The following is a 23,395-nucleotide window of genomic DNA, read 5'->3' as shown; positions in this document are numbered from 1 at the left end:
TCTCATGCCTATAAATATTCTCTAGGGATAGGCAAATCCATGGTCTATGTATTCTCTGCCTATTTTTTAAATAAAGTTTCATTGGAACACAGCCATGCCTATCCACTTGTATATTATCTCTGGCCAATTTTGATGGCAGTGGCAGAGTTGAACAGTTATGGCAGATATTGAGTGTCTCATAACATCTAAGTGTTAACTTTCTGGCTAAGCCTTGTTACAGTTAACTGTGTTGATTGTTGCTGTTCCTTTCAGATTCTGTTAGAAATATTTTTGTGCACTGTATTTTAGGATACATCGTTGGGCTATCGTATCTAAAATAGGTTGTTCAGCCAGTGGGCCTTATTCTTTTAAGGGTGAAAGAATTGGAGTGGTAGGAAAATCTGGCCACACCTATGAAATGGGCTCAATAAAGAAGGAGGTTTTGGAATTGAATCCATGAAGTACTCCTAGACCAGAAAAAGAGACTCCTAAGTGGAGGCAGAGAACTAGAACTTGGAACATTCCTGTGGCTGGTCTTCTCCCTTCCTGGAGCTGATGGTTCAGTCTGCCCATCTGGGATGGAGGAGGCTGGTGTGTCAGTGATGTTTGACTCAGTTGTCCAAGGAGAGAAGGAAATGTGCAATTGAGTCTGTTCCAGTAGGTTTAGAGTCATTCAAATAAATACAAATGTGTTCTTTTTTTCCCCTTTGACAACTTTACAGTACAGAGGCTGTTTTTGTGTAGAATATGTCCCTAAATTGCCTTTTCTTTAAGCTTTCTGTCAGGCGTAGAAGACTTGTGATTCCTGGAATATTCTTAGAATAGCAACCATTGCTGATGCTAAACTGAGACGATTATGTCTGGCTGAAGAAAGCAACTGAGATGTGGTTGTCAATTAAAAGGAGGGGAAGAATTCCTATGAATGACCTCCCCTTACCTTTCCTTGGGTGAATTAGTTCAGTTTCTTCTCTTTGGGCTAGGCTTCTTCTAATTTTTCTAGTAGGTGTTTCTTTTGAGGTCACCTGCTTCCCTTGATTAATAATAATAAGTGGCTATTCTGATCACTTAATGCTTTCCACCATTGGTACTATGTATCCCAAATAGTGTGAGAGTGTGTGTATGTGTATTTGTGTGTGTGTTGGAGAGGGCGGCGGCAGGGCGGGAGAGAGAGAATATGAGTATTGGCTTTATGTGTTGTCATTTTGTGTGTCTGACCAAAACTCGGAGGGACTCTGATGGGGTCTTGATGTATGGCCGATTAGCTGGGGCGTATATGACCATGGGTAGCTTGAGCTCTGGAGTATGGGGGTAAAGGTCTCTGTGAGAAAAGTTTCTGCAGTGTTGGTCCAGGTTGTCCCTGCCTTTTTGATGCACATAATTCATGTGACAGAGACCCAGCTCAGAGTAGCATAAAGAGACAAGGGGATTGAGTGGGTCTCAAGACTGGGCAGGACAGGGAGGGGCTGGCTTAAACTGGCGATGTCATCTGTCCTCTCTCTGTCATCCTCTTGTATCGGGGGTGACATTTCTGTGCTTATTCTCTCCAGAGGCAAGAGTCACACCCCTGTTCTAGTTAGCACAGTCTGAGGAGGACCCAGATTGACTGTGTCTCCCCGCCCCACCCCAGATTTCTCCCTGTGGCCAAGATCATGAGTTATGTCCCCTGTGCCAGAGAAAGGGGGTGCACCAGAATGAATGCCTAGACCCACATCATGCTTGACATCTTCTTACTCCATTTCAACGGCAATTCTTCACAAAGCCTATTGTCAGCTTTTCATTTTCCCCTCTTATTTATATCCATCTGTCTGTATTTGCTTCTGCCATAAAATTCTTGATTTCTATCTTACTCTCAGTCATAAGGCCAGCATCCTGTGCTTACTGCTTACCAGTTGATAGTTGCTGAAAGTCTCATCTAAGTATAGAGCACTATTATCATGAGGGAAATGGAAAGAAGTTCCCCCTAACAGAGACTGAGGATCCACTTTGGTAAATTAACGGTACATAAAAAGCTGGACTATTAGAAAGCAAGCACTAACAAATGCTGCAAGAATTCGGAAGGCAGTATAGTATTAGAACATGGGATCACAAAACCCAGAATCTAGTTCCTGCCTGGTAAGTCAGTTGAAGTTTCTGGGTGCGTTACTCCAGCTGCAAAATGAAGCCATGAGATTGAGAGGGTTTTGCATTGTTTCAGTCACAATTCTGATCAGGAGGTGAGGGAAGTTTCACAGGGGAGGCAGCACATGACCTCGACCTTGGAGAAAGGCATTTCAGACATAGCTTTGCCTTTTTATGTTTTACCTGTCATTGTGTGTTTTTAAAAAAGAATGAACAAGCTTTAATTTTTTTAATTTTTTTTTTAATTTTTTTTAAAGATCTTATTTATTTACTTTTAGAGAGGAAAGGGAGGGAGATGGAGAGAGAGAGAGACAGAAACATTAATGTGCGGTTGCTGGGGGTTATGGCCTGCAACCCAGACATGTACCCTGGCTGGGAATCAAACCTGGGACACTTTGGTTCCCAGCCCGCGCTCAATCCAATGAGCTACGCCAGCCAGGGCTAATTTTTTTAATTTTTAAAAAATTTTTTAACTTTTTATTTTGAAACAGTTTCAGACTTGGAAAAATTTGCAAAAAGAGCACAAAGAATTTCATGTGCCCTTCACCCTGCTTCCCCTACATTCACAGAACTTCAGTATGACCCACAAGTGAGGAGATATGGGTACCATACATTCACCTACCTGCAGGCCTTACTCACATTGCACTGGTGTTCCCACAAATGTTCTTTGGGCCCGGATCCCACATTACATTTAGTTGTCATGACTGCTAAGTCCTCCAACCTGGGGCAGGTGCTCTGTCTCCCTTTCTTCCCTCTCATGATGACACTGACACTTTTGAAGACCCCTCGGCTGTTAGTTTGTGGAATACCCCTTAGTGTAGGCTTACTGAGGCTTCCTCCATGATTTTATTGTTTATTTTGCATTTTTGTCAAGAGCACCACAGGAGTGCTGTGCTGTCCTTGAAGCATCCTCTCCCGAGTGTGGGGTGCCTCAGCCCCGGTGGTGTGAATGTGACCACTGCATTCTGGTTGCGTCTCCCAGGTTCTCCACTGTCATTTTTTTACTTTGAGGCTATGTAAACACCTTGTTTCTCATTGTCCTTTCTCTGGCTAATTTTAGCCACCATTGCATCTTTTCCTTGAGACAGGAAGTACTATGATGTTTGCCCAGTGATGATCTTCTGATTCTGTTATTCCTACATTTATTAATTAGAAACCCAGTGAAAGAAAAGCACTCCCTTCTTTATTTATGCATTTATTTATATTTGTATGGACTCGGGGATATTTAGATTATTCTGTACATCATAATCCATTCTTACCATTGTTATTTTTTTCCTTTTATTTTTTGCTTACAGTTGACATTCATTGTTACTATTGATTTTGTTGCTCAAATTGTTGTAGATTTGGCCACTGGTAGCCCCTTCAAGTTGGCATCTGTGTGCTTTCGACATGTTTCTTTGTACTTCAAGCATATCTTCACTTTCTGGCACCACAAAATATTCCAGACTCACCTGGTACCTTCCTTGCCCCAGACCTGGCAGCATCCATTTCTTCAAGGAGCCATGGTTCCCTTTGGAAAATGGGATTAAGAAGCTGAGGGTGTTTGTCGATGCTGGGGTGCTGTTAACCTCTAGGCCCTTCCCCGTACTTCTTACTGGCTTGGTTCTGATGAGAGTACCAACTGTAGGTTCTCTTGGCAGTACCAGAAACAGCAAAGATGGTGACTCTGTTCTCTGGGACATGAATTCTCTTCTGAAAATCTAAATGATGGAAGCAGTAAGGGTATTTCTCAATAGTCAATGTCTTTTTAAGATGCCAGATAACATAACCCCCCCAAGCTCCCTGGTCATCATGTTCTGTCTTCTGATGATTCTCTTCATGGAGCGGTCTCGTTCCAGGGTCTCTGAAGAACTTTAGAGGTTAAGGCATTTGAGTGATAAGCTTTATGTTTCTCCTGTTCCAGGGCCCTTGCCTCTTGTTATCCACTGCTGTGAGAGTTCTAGCCCTGAGTTTCCTTTGCTGCTTTAGCTGTTATCTGATGAAAACCTGAGGTTTGAGGGAAGCAAGGTTGCAGTTGATGCACAAATAAGAGCTGGGAGGGACACTTGCTTGACAGCCTTGGTCCCCTTTCCCTGGACATGTCTGCATTGTACCGAAGGGTGCATTGTTTTAAACTCTGTGCTTTTATCATGGACTTATTTTCCAGCATGGGAAAGACTTTGAAGCGATCCAGAACAACATAGCCCTCAAGTATAAGAAGAAGGGCAAGCCCGCCAGCATGGTGAAGAACAAGGAGCAGGTGCGGCATTTCTACTACCGCACGTGGCACAAGATCACCAAGTACATCGACTTTGACAATGGTGAGCATGTGAGGCTCAGTCTCTCGGGATGCTGGGAGGTAGGGGTGGGCTCTGGTCAGGAGCCAGGTTCTTAAAAAGTCACAGAACACACTCTCTGGCATTGTTCTTGCCCAGGCACGTGTCCTGGAATGTTCTTGCCTTGCAGCACTTGGACTGGTGGTACATAACATTTAGTAATTTAGTTATAGTTGGTCAGGCCGGATTACAAGGAAGTTGTGCCTGTTTCTGATGGCTCTGAGTGCCTGTGGTGTCTGGGCCCCTGGCTTGCTGTGGGCCCGCATCCCCCACTGTGAGGGAGGCCCTTGACACCACAGTCAATGAGGAGAGGCCACAGCTGGACCCCTCCAGTTCTGCTCTCCCTGGTGGGACTTGTTGGGTTTAAGATTGGCAAAGCCCATTGCTTGTCACCCAGGGGTGGAGGGCTCCCTTTCTCAAGTCTCTTGCCGTCTGTCTTTGAATCAAGATTTGCGTTTTTAATTCATATGTCTAGGCCATTGCCAGGTGCAGTTCTGACTTCTGGCTCAGTGCACTCTTTCCATTCACATTTCTCTCCTCAGAGGAGGCCTTGCCTCCCCGTCTCCGTGTGTCAGAAGAATTGGGTCTCTGTGTCATTCCTCCCTCTCAGTGTTCAGTTTCTTCATCTTCAGTCGTCGTCTTCACGTGCACAGCTTCGGTCGTTGGTCAGTCATTGCAGACGTTTGCTTGTGCTGACTTCACTCATTTCTGATGTTTCTCTTCAAACAATACCACTTCTGATCCAGAATAACTGTGATAGCTACGGCCTCACAATCTCACCCCCCCCCCCCCCTTGAACCTGTGTCGTCAGTCCTTCGTGGTGGCCCTCTCTACACTCTAAACTTCTCTTGCTTTTGTGCCTTGACCCCTGCCACCCCTACCATCAGCCTCCCTGACCCTGTTCACATTCCAAGACTGAGCTTTCATGTCAGTACTCCAAAAATCCTTCCATGAATCCTCTTCTGCCCCTACTGTCACCTGATCGTGTGCCTGCTCTGTGTTGTTGAACACATCATGTACTCTTCGCTGGAGGTGCTGTCGCCCTTATGCAGATGAGGAAACCCTGGCGGAGCAGTGGAGGCCCTAGCCCAAGCCACTCAGACAACAGGCTGAGGAGCTGAGCGCCAAGACAACCAGCATCACCGCCTCATCTCTATCTTCTATAAATGTAGTATTTTCAGACCACGTCTTCATTTTGCTGCAGAATTTGTGCATGTGTTTTACATTAAATGTTAATTCTTTGAGTTGACATTTATAAATGAATAACTTGGACCTTTCCTTTTAGACTTGAAATCCACTTCTAGTGGGTTTTTTTTTTTTCCTCCTCACCCAATGACACTTTTTCACTGCTTTGAGAGAGACAGGAAAGGAGAGAAACATCGACGTGAGAGAGAAAACATCAGTTGGTTACCTTCCATATGTGCCCAGACCGGGAATCGAACCAACAACCTTTTGGGTATGGGACAATGCTCCAACCAACTGAGCCACACCGGCCAGGGACCCTTCTAGTGTGAATGTCTTTATATACAGTGCTTAATTCCTTCAGAAGCACTTTTGTTTTTTAAATCCTCACCCAAGGATATATTTATTGATTTGAGAGAGAGAGGAAAATATTGATGTGAGAGAAAGATTGATCACTTGCTTTCCTATGTACCCTGACTGGGGATCGAAGCTGCAGCCTTTTTGGTGTATGGGACAGTGCTCTAACCAACCAAGCTACCCGGCCAGGGCCAGAAGTACTTTCTTCATCTAACTTCACATGACTGGGAAAACTGAGTCTGTGTGACACATGGGAATGAGTTTTAGCTCTTGGGCACTTTCTTTGTTGTCTTTTACATTTTTCTTTGTGTTACATATTGTATTTTTTAGTTACTTTTTGAAAGTCAATTTTTCTCGTTATGAGCATCTTGTCATGAGTGCGTCTGATTTTCTTCTGGGGAGACAAATGCCTGGCTCAGTAGTCTGGGTATCTGTCTGTTGCTTGCTGTATTTCCCATCCGGTTCTGTCCTTGAAAAATGCAGGAAGGCGCACCTGGCAGTCGAGTGCATTCCGCTCACAGTAAGACCTGTTTTTATGGCAAGACCCAATGTGAAGTGCCTTTTTTCTGCTGAGCTAGTACTTATGGCACCACCAGGTTCTCTCCTGGCCAGTAATGCTCTTGTTTATCACTAGTCATTTTAAGTCATCCTTCTGGCTTCAAAGCCTTCCACTGGCAACCTCATGGGGTGTCCTTTTCCCGATCCTTGCTGAGAACACATGTCTCAGCGTTTACTGTATGTGACCAGGAGACTGCCTTGGAGGAGGGCTCACTGTCCTAGCTCTAGTCCCTCTAGCTGCAGGGGACCTTCTGGCCAGCCAGTTGTCTTTATGGGATAAAAACAACACAGAACATTGTGTTGAAGACTTTTTAACAGAATATCTTTATGTGAGATTACCACTTTCTAGAGACCCACAGAAATGGGCTGACAGTGTCCACAGTTTGGGAGTAGTCCCTGGGTCTGACTGGGCAGATCTTTTGCTAATACCATTTTGTTTGCTTTCAATGTCCATATGACCATTTGCATAAGGTTCTTGACTGGCTTTGGCATAATGGCAAGACAGCAACGTTTTCTTCCTTGGTTGTGACAACACGTCTGTGTGTGTGCTGCTGTGCTCAGCCATTCCTGCAGCTGTTTCTCAGATCACTCGCTTATTTGAAATACCCTACTGAGTGCAGTGCTGTTGCTGATACCAGTCATCTTCAAAGACACCCTCCCTACCTTTCTAGGTGGCATACAGGAATGAGTTTTAGCTGTTGCTCTTTCTGTATTGTCTTTTAAAATTTTTTTTTGTTGGTTTTTAGAGAGAGAGACAACAGAGACATCGATCTGTTGTTCCACTGATTTGTGCATTCATTGGTTTCTTCTTGTACGTTCCCTGATCAGGGACTGAACCCACGACCTTGGTGTATCGGGATGACACTCTTAACCAACTGAGCTACCCAGCCAGGGCTGTGTTGTATTTTATATTTTTTCTTTTTTATTGCATGCTATATTCTTTGGTGACTTCATGAAAGTCAGTCTGTGAGAACAGGCCATTCATCCACTTTGAATCTTCTGGAAAAGCTCTCTTCCAAAGAAAGGCAGTCACCAGTGTGTGAGGATTGGGAAACTGTTGGTGATAAGGTATGGAGGGAAGGGTGACAGGATTCCAGGAGCCATTAACTAGCATGTTCTGTCCTATGGCGTGACCATACCACCGGCAGAGTGGGCAGTGCTTGGGATGCTCAGGTGCCCAGTGCAGACGTGGTATCATTTGTTGCTTCTGAGGTCTGGTATGTCGCAGGCCTGTCACACCCAGGCTTTTTACTCTGCAGGCTTCAGAGGCGACTTAAAGGGATGTTTCTTTCTTTCTTCCTTTTTTTTTTTTAAGATTTTATTTATTAGGGAGAAAGAGAGAAGCATTACTCAGTGGTTGCCTCTTGCACGCCACCTCTACTGGGGACCTGGCCTGCAACCGAGACATATGCCCTGACCGGGAATGAAACTGGCAACGCTTTGGTTCTTAGGCCTGCACTGAGTCCACTGAGCTATACCAGCCAGGGCAGGAATGTTTCTTTTCTAAGAATATGTCACCTCTCTCTGCTGGACAACCTCCTAAGCTCCTCACCTCGTCCCTGGAGGTGTCATTCCTCTCGGCCCTTTCTCCAACTCAGGGATGAAGAGTATGAATCTGCTGCCCTCAAGTTCAGCTCCCACACCGCACCTTTGTTCCATGGCAAGCTCTGTGGGATAGACCCCATTTGTGTCATTTCCCCCTTCTCTGCAGTGTGGCCTCTATTTCCCTCCCTGTCTCCCCTCTATCTCCTACGCTCTTGGCAACTCATTATTCTACATCTTTTTCCTGGTGACTCCCTGGTATGACCCCCTGAGGAGTACTGCTTTCTGTTGAGCTGATGGCTCCACCTGAGGTTCTCCAGCTGGTCCTGATAATGTCTCCAAGCTGGTGGCAGCTAGTTGACCACTTTAACTCTGAGGGCCCACCTGCCACTTTGTGCTATACCAGCAGTTGCATCAGGGTTTACACTGTGTAGCCATTTCTTGGCCCTCTCCCAGCCCCTGGCAACCATAGTCTGCTTTCTGTCTCTGGATTTGCCTGTGCTGGACATTTCATGTAAAATTAGTCACATTAGCCTTTGGTGTCTGTGTTCTTTTACCTATCATTATGTTTTTCAGGTTAGTTTAGGTTGTAGCTGTGTTAGAACTTCATTCCCTCTTATGGCTGAGTAATATTCCATTGTCAGGAGAGACTACATGTGTTTCTTCATTGAATAGTAGATCTTAAAGTATCCTGAGTTGTGGTCCCCTGTGAGAGTCCAGTTAGGTCTGTGGATCTTTCTTTCGGGTGAACATTCTGGAATGGCTGGTGTGTAATGTTGGCAGAGTCCTAGGCTCCTTGGGGCCTGTTCAAGGTTCAGGAACTTTGTTTTAAATTATTTATCTAAAGCCATAGTCTCCATTTGCTAATTTTTTTTCCCTTTTCCTTTTCTGTTGTTATATTCACAGAGCCTGAACGTTAGGACTTTGATAAGGGGCCTCTGGGGAGGAACACTGTGAGGGTGAAGGGCAAATGACATTGGTTGCTGCTCTGTGAGATGACCTAAAAGATGCCTCGAGCCTTGGCTGGCGTAGCTCAGTGGATTGAGCGCGGGCTGCAAACCAAAGCATCGCAGGTTCGATTCCCAGTCAGGGCACATGCCTGGGTTGCAGGCCATGGCCCCCAGCAACCACACATTGATGTTTCTCTCTCTCTTTTTCTCCTTCCCTTCCCTCTCTAAAAATAAATAAATAAAATCTTTTAAAAAATGCCTCGACTGTGCTGTGGCTGGGCTTCCAAATCATAATTAGATTTGGCTTCATAGGATATAAAAACTCAAAGTAACAGCATCTTAAGAATGTAAGAATTGATTCTTTCTTGTCAGAGATGCCTGCAGTCGGTGGTCCAGGGCAGGCATCGAGGACACAGGTCATCCCATCTCTCTGCTCTGCCATCCTTATTGCTTAGCTGTGACCAAGATCACTCTAGGCAGAAGTTCTGAAGGAAAAATGAGCACAGTTCTGCCCAAATCAGTCTTTTAAGGAGGTTTCTGAAGTCTCCCACAATACATCTGCTTACTTCAAAGGCCAGGACTTAATGTTGTTGCCATGTCTAGCCACAGGGCAGGCTGGGACATGTGCTACCTTACCCATATGTGTTGTTTCCTGAATATAACTGGTCCTGTTACTAGGGAACAAGGGAGAATGGGTTAGCAGTCTCCAGATTTGAGCCACAGTTCTTCTCTGGTCTGGCCCCAGGCCCAGGGCGTGTTGATCACCCGTCACAGGAGGCAGTGACAGGTCAGCTTCCACATTCCAGGGCTGCCTGCCTCACATGGAGCTCAAGCAGATTCTGCATGTGTGGAGAGAGGTGGATGACAAATTTGGTGATGATCATGTCCCAGTTCTTCCACCTCCTTGGAACCAGCTGTGCTGTATATCCCATTTTCTCCTCCCAGGGGACACTGGCCTGCCTGTTAGGAATCATTTTCTAACCCCTTCCCCCCATTTTTTGTTTTAGCTTCTTTTTAAAATTACAAAAATAGCTCTGTGTTCTATTATACTCCTTGCCCATTCTCCCCTGGTGGTAACGTTCTGTGGTTCCAAGGTACAGTAAGCAAAACTGAGAAATCAGCAGTGTCGAATGTTGCCCCAGCGCTGCTCTGGTACACACGAGCTAGCCCACCCTGGGCCAGCAGCGTTCTCCCCCTTCTGAAGCCTTCTTGTTTCCTGTCTTTCAGTGTTCTCTCGAGGGCTGAAGAAGTCGTCCCAGGAGCTGTATGGTCTGATCTGCTATGGGGAGCTACGCAAGAAGATTGGGGGCTGTGAGTATGAGCTGCTGGTGCTGTCCCAGCTACGCAGGCAGCTTCAGAAGTTTCCCGGCCTTCCACAAGGCACTTGTGGCTGCTCCCCGCAGGGCTTGCTCTCCTGGCATTGTTGGGTCTTTGATCCCAGTGGCTCTTCTGTTTTCCCTCCCACTTTCATCTTAAACGTGTTAGCGTACAGAAACACTGAAGAAGAATGTGATGACCACCACATACCTTCACTTAGATTTCCCAGTTCGTAATGTTTTTCATGTTTGTGGGTGCACTCGCTCCCCCTCCACATACTTGCTTTTTTTCCTGCTCAGCCATTTGGCTAAGTTGCAGACATGCTAGCATACCACTAAATCCTTCGGCCTTTGTCACCTGAGAACAAGGACATTCCCCTGCACACCCACAACACTATTATCACACTCACCATTTCACATTTATCAGACAGGCACCACAGTCTAACTTAACACCCTGCCCATACTCAGATCTTCTAGCATATCCAGCGTACCAGCTAGGTTCCTGTTGAGGACATTGCTCTGCTTGTAGCTGTCCTGTCCCTTAAGTCTTCTGACCTAGAACAGACCCCGTGTTTTGGTCTTTGATGACACTGGTACTTTGAAGGGTCGAGACCCTTCCCTTTTGTAATGTTCTGATCCACTCCTAGTGATTAGATTCTCTGTAGATGTGGAGAGCACTCTGGCCTTCCTGAGGCACCTGCACCCAGCATCTTGCGTCCCTACCTTGCCTCCCTGTGTGACCACAGACAAAAGGGCACAGCCTTGCCTCTGCAGATGCCACTTGTCTGCTTGTCACACACCCACAGGGCCACTCTGAAGGTTAAATGAGATATGAAATGACCATAAGCCATCATCTTACCAGTCACCTAACATGTCACAGCTGAGTGGGCAGGTGGCTGGGGGTGTGGAAGCAGCAGCAGGGTGGGGATGATGGGCATTCACTGACAGTTCTGCACGTCTGGCGTGTGCTGGGTGACCTCTGTTCTTCTGAAACAGGCAAGAATACCTAAGGGGCTCCAAACGGAAAAGGTGTTCTGGTTGTCCATCCCATCCTTTCCACAGTTTAAGGACTTCCTTGTAATCCTCTCCCAGCTCCTACTTTGAATGGTCTGTTGAGAGGGGCTGTAGGGCCCCACCTCCCTTGAATCTCTACTTTCTCCACTGTGTCCTTCTCTCTGTCCTAGACCTAAAATGTTTCTGGTCATGGCAGCATGTTAGGTACCACCTTCTTTGGCAAGGATGCCATAGCCCCCCCTCTATCTATGTCATATCTGAGCCACTCAGCCAGTAACTTTCAGCTATTCTGTGATTTCCCATGAGTCTTTGGTTTCATCCTTTTGTTGGCTCCATGACTTTGGGTCACCTTCTGTCACCTCATCACCTGGCCCCCTGAACCGGGGGCCACAGCATTTGGACTTTATCTTGTCTCTCTAGTGGGCATCCCTCCAGCTTGGCTGTTCATGTCTTGTCCGTAATGACTGGTGATCCCTCTCAGCCCAGCTCCTCTTCACACTTGCACACATTCACATGCATGCACAAGTGTGTATACCCTGGTAGGGCTCCTCCCTCTGAGCCACCACCCACTGATTGATGTGCTGAAGCACTGTTCTGTCATTTCACGAAATCTTTTCAGAGGATGTGCTTCCACATACAGCCTTCTGCAGAGTGCCCTGCGCATGGCAGCCTCTGCTCAGTGGTAATGGGCTGTTCAGAAATGTCTCAGCACTCGGGAGGTCAGTGCCTGCTTTTTATTAATGCCTTTTTCTAACTGAGATATTCAGATGCATGCTGAATTCTGAATATAGTAGACTATAGTAAATTCTGAAATAGTACACTTTGAGTCTCTGCCAAACTCCAGGGACTTTAATACACATTACTTTGTGTCCAGCACCTAAATAGCTATGTAAGATGGTGTCCCCATCTGTAAAAAGGGCCGAGGACATTTTGATGAAAAACAAATGACATCAAGCTTCCTTGGCTATTAAGCAGCAAGTTCTCATGCATCCCCCAGGCCTGATTCTTACACCCCATGCTTAGTTTATCTGCCACAGCACCTATGTTGGGACAGGGTGAGAGGGAGACACCATAGCTACCTGTAGTACTCACCTATAGTTGGTTCTTTTCTTTGAAGGGTAGTTTCTTGGATGGTGCCCCATTTGGTGACTCAAACCCTGAAGTTGTGGTTCTAACTACCCAGCCTTCTGTCTGTCTGTCCCACCTGTTAGACACAGGACGATGGGCCCTTCCCTCCCCTTTGTTTATGAACTCCTGCCTACTCTTTGACCTCAGCTCATATGTCTACAAACTTGCACAAGAGGCTGGGCCTCCATGCCACTCACTCTCAGCACTCAGGTCCTCCTTCATGCACTGCCGCAACTGCTGCTTACATTCATGTGTGCTCGTTTGATTCGTGTCCATCTGAAGGAGGTCTGCATGCGACCTCTTTGTTTAACGAGCAGGTCTGTACATTCACCATCTCCGAGGCTGTGCCTTCTCTCCTGAAGATCCATTTCTGTCTGGTACTGTTTCTCTTCTGTTCAGCCTGTAGCACTTCCTTTAGTCTTCCTTGTGTACTTGTGTTGGCCGTGAATTCTTATAGTTATCATTTATCTGAAAAGTGTTTATTTAGTCTTAAGATATTTCTGCTAGGTATAGAAGTCAGATTGACAGTTTTTTTCTTTCATCACTTTAAAGATGTTTCATTATCTTTGGCCATCACTGTTTCTGGTGAGAGGTCATTCTGTGTCCTTGTTCCTCTCGAGGGGATTTTTTTTTTCCCTCTGGCTGCTTTTAAGTTTTTTTTTTATTCCTTTGGTTTTCAGTCTGCCGTGTCTGTGGCTTATTTTCCCTCAAAAATCTATAGTAGAATTCAAAGACTATTACAGTGATCATCCAAACACCTACCACCTAGGTTCTCCCATTACCTGGTTACTCTACTTGCTTTCTCTCATTTCCAGAGGACATCGCTAAGTACCCGGAGAGCAGAAGAAATGCATAGGTTCTAGGCTTGTCATCCAGCAGACCCTGGGACCCTAGGGCTCAACACTAAGGCAGGCACACAAGTAACACAAGAGCCCAGCAGGAGAAGCGTGCACAGGGCGCAGTGGTTACCCTGAGGGATGAGTCTCTGAAATACACAGCTGGGGACAAGTGGAGGCTCAGTGTAGTCCGGGGTCTTAGAGTTTTGGGGAGGACTGATAGTCTGTGCCGGGGCAGGTATCAGTCCCACTGAGAAAGTCTGGGTGGGTGGAAAGGGTGTGCAGGTGGGTCAGCACCCTCAGCTCAGGTGACTCCTTGTTTTGACTTTGAGGGAGGGGCTGCTGCTAAGGGTTTTATTCAGTAAAGCATGTAAATTCTACGTGGAAGGTACAAGATAATTATATGGGAACCTATACCAGTTTTTCTCCTAACTGCTTCAAGGTCGTGTCTGTTTCTTTTTCTGTTTAAAGGTATGGATGACAAGAATGCCACAAAGTTGAATGAACTCATTCAGGTTGGGTAAGTACAGGTTGTGAGACACCACCTGCTCCTGCTGGGCGTTTTGCATTGTTTGCTGAAATACAGAACTTGAAGTATCTACCTGCCCCTCCCACTCACCCCACCAGAGCTTCTATTCTCTCACCCAGACCTCTCTGTTCCTCGTTGTAGATGAACTTCCCCCCTACCCAAGACCCCTGCTGGTCAAAGTCCAGCTGTTGTGTAGGTCAAGCTGTCTCATGGAACAGTCTTCAGTGACCTCTGCTACATCTGCAGGACATTGCCTTCCTGCATCTCTGGTTCTTGACTCCCTAGCTTGGGGTTGGATGGCTTGCGAGCCCCCGTTTCTCAGGTGTGAGCTACTGCCAGGTGGGGCCTAGTTGTGTGTGGTTCTGCTCTGGCTCCAGCCCAGCATGGGTCCTTACAGATCCCTGTGTTATATATTCAAGGCTTTATCTCTGTGAACTGCCACCCTTTTGCGGTAAGTCCTGATAGTAACTAGGATGTCTAGATCACCACCGTGCTGAAGAGCAGTGATTCACTTCAGCTTCGAGGAAGTGTGGGTAGTCTTTAACAGCTGGTTGTGGTGGGCAAAGGGAGCCTCCTTAGAGGTATGTGGAATGCGGTCAGGCAAGTCAGAAGAGGCCAGTGGCTGTGGCCTTGTGGGTCATTTGCCAGTCTCATACCCTGTTTGTTTGTTGCAGCTTCAGCATTTCTTCTTACTTCCCACCCTTATACTTGCCTTACGTTTGTCAGTTAGAAACTGTTTTTGCTCCAAGATCTGGGAAATTTGACTGGTGTAGTATGCATCTGAGGAACCTTGTTAAGCAGGGGAAGATCCTTGGCTGAGGTGGTTTCTAATGTTACTGTCTCACCAACAGAGCAGAGTCATGGTCTCCCCCTTGGGAGTGCACTTCCCCTGTGATGCAATTTTGGGGGCAAATCTCACGTCACCTTTTATTTCAGTTGCCCCAGATTTTTTGGGTGAGTGGGTGTTCTGGCTCTTTGCTTGGGCATTCAGTGCTGGTTTGATCGAAAAGCAGTGAGCTCGCTTAGCTTTGTCTTAGGGTTTTGTGGGGGTTTTTGTGTGTGTGTGTGTGATTCTACAGAGAAGAGGTTGTCCTACAGGAGAGTGAGAGACTGTCTCCCGGGTATCTGGAGAGAGATGCATACCTGATACCTCCTGACTGATCAGAGGTGTGAGCAAAGCATGTTTGATAAGCTTGACAATGGCCAGAAGGTTGGTTTTAGGAGCTGCTGGGGATTGGAGAGCACCAAAGCTCTGAGCCAAAAGTCCAAAGGTACTGACAAGCCCAGGAGCTGAGCTGAGACTTCTCAGTCTTAGCAAGGAGCTGCCTCAGTGAAGCCCCAGGTGAAAGGATGGTTCCAAACCATGGAGGGTTGTTTATATCGTGTATGTGCTTTGAATCCTTACTTGGTAGTGCAGAATTGGGTTACAACTTACGTAAAACACAGATTTCTATGAGTCTGTACTGATAGAATTGATAAATAAATAAAGGACAAGATGCAAATCTCCCATGCAGAATTCTACATAATTTATGTAGATACTCCCTTTCCTTAAGTGTGGGCTGTTAGCAGTGGCATTTTTCTCAATAGGATGGTAAAGGAAGAGGGGGAGCACAGAGTAGAGACACCTGACAGACACAGTTTCAACCAGATCAAGGTCTACCACACCAACAGTGATTAGCCAGGTTGATGGCATAGAGAAACAATGGCACTGTAAAAATGTCTGCTCTCATTAAATTGATCTACAAATACGTGCAGTTGCGATCAGAATTACAGTGCGGTTTCTTTGAACACTAAACTGAGGTATGACAAACCTGCAGGATAATGTTATAGACCCTAAGTGCACAGCTCCTGAGTTTTCACAAAGTGGTCCCACCAAGGTCAAGAAACAGAATAAATGTTATACCACCAGCCTTCCCAGAACCCTCTCCTGTGCCACTCCCACTACACTTTGCACAAAGAAGAAGAAAGGCAGATTAAAACAGTGCCATGTTTCATGACTGGATGGAGAGGTCTCAGTCAGCATTGCTGCTGATCGTGTTTGCAAATAGTGGGAAAGGACTGTGAGCTTGTAATGTGTCCCACTCCTAAGTGTGTGAACCCTCTGCCAGCAGTCCCACTTCTAGGAAGTGATTAGGTCAAGGCCAGCCACTCTTGTGAGGATGTATATCACAGCAGTGCTCATGCTAGCAAAGGAGTGCCGTAGAGGGAAGAGCTGCTTCAGCTTCAGGTGGGATTGTTCGGAAGTGAGGCTGAACAGGTACACATGTGGCTGTGTGGCCCCAGTGGGGTGTTTGGACATGTAACCCCCATCTCATATCAGAGTTCTGTTGAGGTGGTAGGTATATGGGTGCCCCCACTTTCTATTCTTTATTTTTTTAATTTGAATATTTATCAGGAATGCATTTTTATCTGATCAGAAAAGACAACTTACATAGTGAGGAAAGATTAGTTTTAAACTGCTATGAACCGCCCTGACCAATGTGGCTCAGTTGGTCGGGCATCGTCCCACAAAGTGAAGGTCGCTGGTTCTATTGCCAATCAGGGCACATGCATGGGCTGTAGGTTTGGTCCCCGGTCGTGGCACATACAAGAGGCAACCAATCAGTGTTTCTCTCCCTCTCATCGCTATGTCTATTTCTGGCAACAGAAATGTAACTCGTGTGTCTTAAGGCTTGGTTGTGCCCTGTTGTGAGTAGGCTCTATTCCCATCTGGTGGGAAGCCGTCTAGGAGCTGGCTTTGGCAAGGCCCAGAGAAGCCCTGGACTGAGGGAGTCCACCAGAAGGCGCTGCACCCTCTGCTTCTCTTCTGCTTCTTCCGCTAGGCCCCATGATAGTGTTCAGTGTGGGGGGCTCAGGAATGCTGCTGGGGGACAGGGCTTTCCTCCTCCTCCTTTCTCCTGGGTGACGAGCTCCTGCTTACCCCTTGCCTGCAAGCTCCGATGCAACCACCACCTGAGACACAGCAAAATCTGGATGTCACATGTCCTTTATGTGTGGCTCATTAGCACAGAGCTCCTGCTGCCGTCAGTGCTTTCCTGTCAGGAGTCTCACCAGCCTGCAGCTCAAGAAGGATCTCCACTGCAGCCTGGTGTGTTCACCAGGCCCCAGACCTTCCTCAGTCTGAGTCCCATTGACCCTCTGATAGATCCTGGGCAGAGAAGCACATTGATGCTTGGTGCTGCCAGCTTCTTCCTCCACTATAACAGGACAGCATCGTATAATGAACCCTTCTGCATATAAGAAGCAAGTTAGCTGCTTTTTTAATCTTTCAGAAAGTTTTATCAGGAAAAGTTCAGACATTGGAGAAGTTAAGTTGTTAGAATAGCACAGCAGCCACTTGTATACCCTTCACTTGAATTTACCAGTAGAAGCGAAGAGAATTAGATGCTTTTTTTTTTTTTGTAGAGGCTGGTGTCACTGTAGCTTGCATGGCTCTCATGCAGTACGCAGTGGAAAATGTTGGAGAAGTGGCTAAGGAATCAGAAAATCACTCAGGCAGTACCAACGGGGCATTTGCTCATGTCAACAAGGGTTTCGCCCAGTGGTGGGTGAATGCATTGCCAACTCTGGGTGGAGTGTGTGGTGAGCGGGCCTCAGCTGCTCATCTGGCTGCCCTGGGCTTGGGTGCCTTACCTGTTACATTGTCATCTCTCAAGAGAGGTGCCGAGACACCCAGGAAAAGGTTTGAAATAGCATGAGGTGCTGTGCTAGCTTAGTAAGAAATTTTTGTCTGTAGTCATGGAAGGATCTGCGTATCCACATGGTGCCAGGCACAAGAATGGGTGCTGGATACACAGTGGTGATAGGGTTGGAGCAGGGCAGCTAATGAAGTTCATTGAATAGAAATCATCTTCTTGGTGTGTTGGGGGGGCGGGTGACTGCGGACAGGGACAGATGGTGAGGAGTGGAACTGGGAGGGTTGGGCCGGACCCCTCTGCGGTCGAGGTAGGGATGTGGGCATCTGGGTGGTCTTGGCAAGAGTCTCAGGATAACAGAGCCCCTTGTTGTATGTGAAAGCATTCCTTTAGTTCCATGGAGGAGCAAGGCAGGGTATACAGCATCCTTTTTTTAATTTATAATATTTTAAATTGTATAGTTTTTACTGTACAGTTCTACAAGGTTTTTTATTTACAAGCTGTTTTAAAAAAAAACAAACCAGGCTTTATTTTTAGAGACACTTTAGGTTTACAGGAAAATTGAATATTGAGTACACTGGTTTCCTGTATGTCCTTTTCCTCTGCACGTGTTCTCATTATGAGCATCTAGTATTAAGTGATAAGCTTGTTAGAATTGATAAACCAGTATTGATGCATTATTATTAGCTAAAGTCTATCAACTGATGGTTGTTGATGCCAATTCAACACCATCAGGATTCCCTAATTTGGGGTGTGGTGAAGAGGAGACTTTGTTCAGTGCAAAACAGCTCAATTGTGATACTGCAAGGCTGCAGCTTTGAAGAAGCCCCGGGGACAGGCCCCTGTCCATCTAGACAGCTCTGCCCTGCGCCTTGGTGGACTGCTTTGTACTACCTGGTCTGCTCCATTGTGCGTTAGTCTGTTTTGTTTTGTGCCACTCTGCTCTGGCCTGGGCTGGTCTGCTCCATCTCTTTGTCTTTCAGCTTAGCCAGGGAAACAGTCTTCAGTCTTCAGTAGAAAAAGTTAACCCTCAGAACCAGAAGAGAGCAGGCTTGTTTGTTCAGAAGTTTCCTCCCTGGTCCCTGATTGGTCTTTTCCTCATGTAAATGAGGACTCCAAAGTTTTGCAATTTGATTGATCCAAAAGGCACTGTCCTGATTGATCAGAATAGAGCAGCTCTGGTTGTTTGGAGCTACACAGCTCTGATTGGATGGGTAAAGCTTCAGTCCTATTGGTTAAAGTAGGATTCCAGGAATTTCTTAAGGGCCAGTTCAGATGGCAGAAACACAGTGCGGGTAGGCAGGCAGTTTTGTGCAGAGGCAGGCCATTCAGTGCAGACTTCTCCCTGAGGTGCAGTTTGCATGCGAAGCCCATGTGTAAAAATGTCTGCTAGGCTCTGTGGTTTTGTGGGTTTGTGTTTTTTGTTTGTTTGTTTGTTTGTGTGGGGTTTTTTTTGCTTGTTTGTTTGTTTGCCCAGTTAGGTAAGGTACCAGGAGCCCTTTTTAGTAGGTATCTTCTCTCTCAGGGTTCATAAGACCATGGTTTACTTGGGGTTCACTCTTGGTATTGTACATTCTGTGGGTTTCAACAAATGCACAACACCCTGTACCCACTGTTACAGGATCCTGCAGTTTTGCTGCCCTGGAAATACCCTGTACTCCATCGATTTATTCCCTTCCTCAGGGCCTGGCAGCCTCTGATTTTGTACTGTCTTCATAGTTACCTTTCCCAAGAAAGTCAAAGAATTAGAATCATACAGCAGGTAGCTTCTTCAGACCAGCTTCTTTCATTTACTGCTCTTGAGTTTTCACAAATGCATAGAGTTGTGTACCACCACAGTCAAGATATGGAATGGTTCGGTCACCCCCAGGTTCCCTTGTACTGTCCCACTGTATCATCCCCTCCCCCATGCCCAGCCGCAGCAACCATGGAGCTGCTCTCCGCCCCCTGTAGTTCTGCCTTCCCCAGAGTGGCAGCCAAACAGGATAATTATGTAGCCTTCTGAGGTCAGTGTCTTCCACTCTGCAGTATACACTTGGATGTCCATCTATGTAGTTGTGTGTATCTGTTGATGCCTTTTCGTGCAGATTAGTGTCTGTGTCTGGTGGCTGTTCTGTGGTCTGTTTATCCACTCCCCAGTGAGGGACAAGAGCTGTTTATAGAGAATAAGTGATTTTAAACATTCTCCTGGGCACATCCGTAGGAGAGGAGATGGTGATTGTGTGCTTAACTCCATATGGAACTGCCAGAACTTTCCGGGATGTCCCAATTGTTCCCCACACTCGTTTTCAGTTTGTTTCTTCTTTTGAACCATCCAAATGGGTGAGAGGTAGTATTTCATATTGGTTTTGATTAGCATTTCTCTGATGACTAAAGATGTTAAATATCTTTCTTGTGCTTACTTACCATCTATGTATCTTCTTTGGTGAAGTGTTTGTTCAAGACTTGTGTCTATAAAGAACACTAACCTCAAACATAAGAAAATATGTTCCAGACACAAGTCTTTTGTCAGATAGGTGATTTGTAAATATTCTCTGCAAGTCTTTCAAAGGGTAGAGTGTTTAGTTTTGAAGTAGTCCAATTTGGCATCCTTTTTGGCATCCTTTTCTGTTGTGGAGAGTGCTTTTAGTGTTGTATTTAAGAACCCTTTTCCTTGTATTTATGAACCTTTTGCCTAATGGATTCACAGAGATGTTCTCCTGTTTCCTTCTAATATATTTATAGTTTGGCATTTAAATCCATGATCTACTTTGGATTAATTTTTGTAAATGGTGTTAAGTTTATAACAAGGTTCATTTTTTTGGCCTATGGGTGTCCAGTTGTCTGAGCCGAATCTGCCAAAAGGACCGCCCTTCTTCCATTAGCTGCTTTTGCATCGTCTAAGGTCAATGGACTGTACCATATGGGCCTCTTTCCAGACTTTTAATTCTGTTCTATTGATTTATGTATTTATTCTTTCACCAATAGACATCAGTTTTTAAGTACAAAGCAAAAAGCCTGTAAAGGTGGAACAGCAGTGGGGGAAATTAGTATGGTGCCTTGATTTAAGACCAAAAAGCATTGAGTACTTAACCAACTTCCTGTCTGTGCTTCTCATGCAGATCCTTTTAAATTAACGGTGAATCTCCTTTTGTCATAAAAGTATAGAATTAGATAAAGGAGTAAATGAATTGAGAAAAGCTCCCAGATTAAATCTTATTACATTGACTATAGACCCAGTTACAGACTTACTGGATTTATTAAACAACTTTGCAGAGAAGAAAATCAATCTCTGAGAAAGGAAAGCCAGACGCCATGCACATAGAGGAATTACTATGTTGCTTGTTCTGTGAAAGTAACACTCAATTGCAGGGGCTCAGATAGAACCCTCTGTGTCCTTACAGTCCATCAGAGATCAAGCTGTGATTCTTTTGCGACAGAAGAATCTTAACCACCTGTGCCCTGGGGAAGCCCAGGCCTATAGTAGTCTCCTCTGCCTGTCAGCTGTGAGGGTGGGGAGTACAGACTATGTCCTGGGACCAAGGTCAGGCCTGAGGGGCCTTTTCTGTGTGAGCTTGATCATGACTCTACCTTGTACAGGCTTGAGCCTCAGGCTGCTTATAGAACTTCCATTTGAGAGAAAAGAAAAGGGATTGTATTCTCAGGATGGAATCTAGTCATAAAATGAGGACTACTCAATTTCAGTTTTTAAAAAAAGGAAGTCACAAAGTAGCAGTTTAACGGAAAATATGATGATCTCGAACACAGGTGCTACATGACACAGCGCCACCTGCTCTTTAAGTCTTGCCTGCTACTGTTTTGTTTTATTTGGGGTGCGGATGCAACAAAAAGTAATGATGGGCAGAAAAGTCCACTTGTCCCCAGAGCCCTTTATTGGAGGAAGTTACTTAAGAATCTGCTTGGTACTTAATTACCACTCTTTTAAAACCTTCCTCCAGCTCCCTCCCCTGCACCCCTGCTCCAGCATCGTTCACATTCACACCGCCACGGTAGCACTTTGTAGGCCTGGATCTCCCAGGGGGTCCAGATGGCTGAACCCACGGGAGATACAGCATTTGGTCTCAGTGGAGCATGGTGCTTGTTCACATGGACTATTATCCTCTCTGAATCTCTCCTCCTGACAGAATGGGGAGAGCTGGCTTCCTGAGGTCCTCCAGGTTTCACAGCTGGAAGTTGGATTTAAAAACTTGTTTAAAACAGAATTGTAAAAACAATATACAAGGACTTTAAATCTTTTGTGAACACAAACCTACAGTTGTTTACCAACCACTGGGTGGCTAGCCAAGGCCTTTTGTTTGGGGTTTATCCTCAGAGTTCTGTGTTGTTTTTATCTTAGAAACTCTAGCCAAGATGCATCATTTGCAACTTACCATTTTCAAGTAGAACAAGAGCACAGGGACCCACAGCAGTGGGGGTGCAGAGTGCTTCCAGGTCATCCTTAGTCTTTCGTAGTTGTCTTGCCCACACTTAACGTGACTGTCATTTTTTTTTCAATTACCTTATTGAGTATTTCCAAAGCATTTCAAGTGTAGTTTTAGAAGGAACTATTTTTGTGGCGTTTGTACTCATTTATAGTATTTCTTTAATTCTAATATATAGGTTACTGCCAGACAGAGTGTCACCAACAGCTATGACAGACAGACCTGGGGCAGATCCTGCTGACTCTGGGCCTGCCTGAAGCTCACCTGCAGGGAGCACCAACTTAGGATGCCCTGTGCCTGTGGGCCGTGAGTGCCCTGTGTCCCCAAGCCCACATAGTGCAGTTATATGAGCAACTGAGGGACATTGCTAATGTGGAAGTGCGGGCACCTAGAGTTGGGTTGAGATTCACATAAAGTTGGGTTGAAACCTCTCAAGGGACTCTAAGGAGTAGGAGCGAGGGGCACACCAGCTGGTGACTGTCTGACAGGAGCTCCATTGTCATGGGACGGCAGCTGAGGCCACACCGCTCACCCAGCAGGAGGCAGAGCACATTTCCCGTGAAGGGCAGTCATCCCCTTTGCGGTGTGAGGTGTGATTGGGAGAGTATTGGGAAATCCGGAGTTGTGGGGCCTAGCGAGGCCAGGATGGGTGCCCTGCCAGGGTCCTCACCTGCTGAGTTCTGTGCATACTGACATGCTGGTCCTTTCCTTCCTGCGCTGGGCAGGGAGCTACTGTTCATTTAGAGGTCTCAGCACTTCTTTAAAACTCTTTCCCAGGGCCACCACAGTACGTTATAAAGGGAGAAACCTACGGATAAAAGCGCCCATGTGCCGAGCCCTGAAGAAACTCTGTGACCCAGACGGTATGTCAAAGGTGCTCTGGGGGTAGGGTTGGGGAGGTGTTCAGTACTGTTGCATTTAGTAATGGACACGCCAAGCTCTGTCTGAACCTTACTAGTATGTCCACTCAGTAAATCAAGGTCAGCTCAGAAGCCACAGCAGCATTCACATGGGGTGTCATCGGTGTCAGGAGCAAGTCTTACGGCCTTGTGTAGCCCAGTGTGGTTCTGGCTTAGCAGGTACCCTAGTGGCCACGTTGGTGCTTCTCTAGGCACAGGTCCTCATGGACTTCTCTGCCAGCTCTGCTTTCCCTCCCAGGCTGTTTGCCCATGGCTCCTCCCTGACCTTGAGTTGTCTGGCCAAGCGCTTTGACTTCTGTGTAGAGACCTGTCTGTCAAGCTCTCATGGCCCCTTTCTGTCGCAGGCTTGAGTGATGAAGAGGACCAGAAGCCAGTGCGTCTGCCCCTAAGAGTCCCTGTAGAGCTGCAGCCGAGGAACAATCATGCCTGGGCCCGCGTGCAGAGCCTAGCCCAAAACCCCAGGCTCAGGTAACTGCCTTTGGCATTTGATGGGGAGCCAGCTGCAAAGGATGGGGCCAAAGGAAGGTGTTTGGGGTCCCTTGTGGACCCCTGGGTGAGCAGATTTTCCCCATTGCTCCAGAGTTACATGGGGGTA

General features: G+C 46.3%; 1 protein-coding gene and 1 long non-coding RNA gene across 3 annotated transcripts in view; both read left to right on the top strand.

Moving 5' to 3' along the window:
* CRAMP1 (cramped chromatin regulator homolog 1) overlaps positions 1 to 23,395 on the top strand; it is a 65,013-nt gene that overhangs the window by 16,464 nt on the left and 25,154 nt on the right. For both annotated transcript variants that reach the window (XM_028507676.1, XM_036021070.1), the window contains exons 4-8: positions 4,244 to 4,397; positions 10,229 to 10,312; positions 13,767 to 13,815; positions 22,658 to 22,743; positions 23,145 to 23,268. In XM_028507676.1, coding sequence (XP_028363477.1) covers positions 4,244 to 4,397; positions 10,229 to 10,312; positions 13,767 to 13,815; positions 22,658 to 22,743; positions 23,145 to 23,268 — 497 coding nt within the window. The remainder of the gene's footprint in view (positions 1 to 4,243; positions 4,398 to 10,228; positions 10,313 to 13,766; positions 13,816 to 22,657; positions 22,744 to 23,144; positions 23,269 to 23,395) is intronic.
* LOC118499597 lies at positions 13,822 to 19,599 on the top strand. Its single transcript, XR_004902095.1, has 2 exons — positions 13,822 to 17,484; positions 17,524 to 19,599. It is a non-coding gene; the product is annotated as an uncharacterized LOC118499597 (long non-coding RNA).

This window comes from Phyllostomus discolor, chromosome 3 (genome assembly GCF_004126475.2).
Source record: "Phyllostomus discolor isolate MPI-MPIP mPhyDis1 chromosome 3, mPhyDis1.pri.v3, whole genome shotgun sequence".
Classification (NCBI taxonomy): Eukaryota; Metazoa; Chordata; class Mammalia; order Chiroptera; family Phyllostomidae; genus Phyllostomus; species Phyllostomus discolor.
Note: the sequence above shows the minus strand (reverse complement) of the source record. Positions and strands in the feature narration are given on the sequence as shown.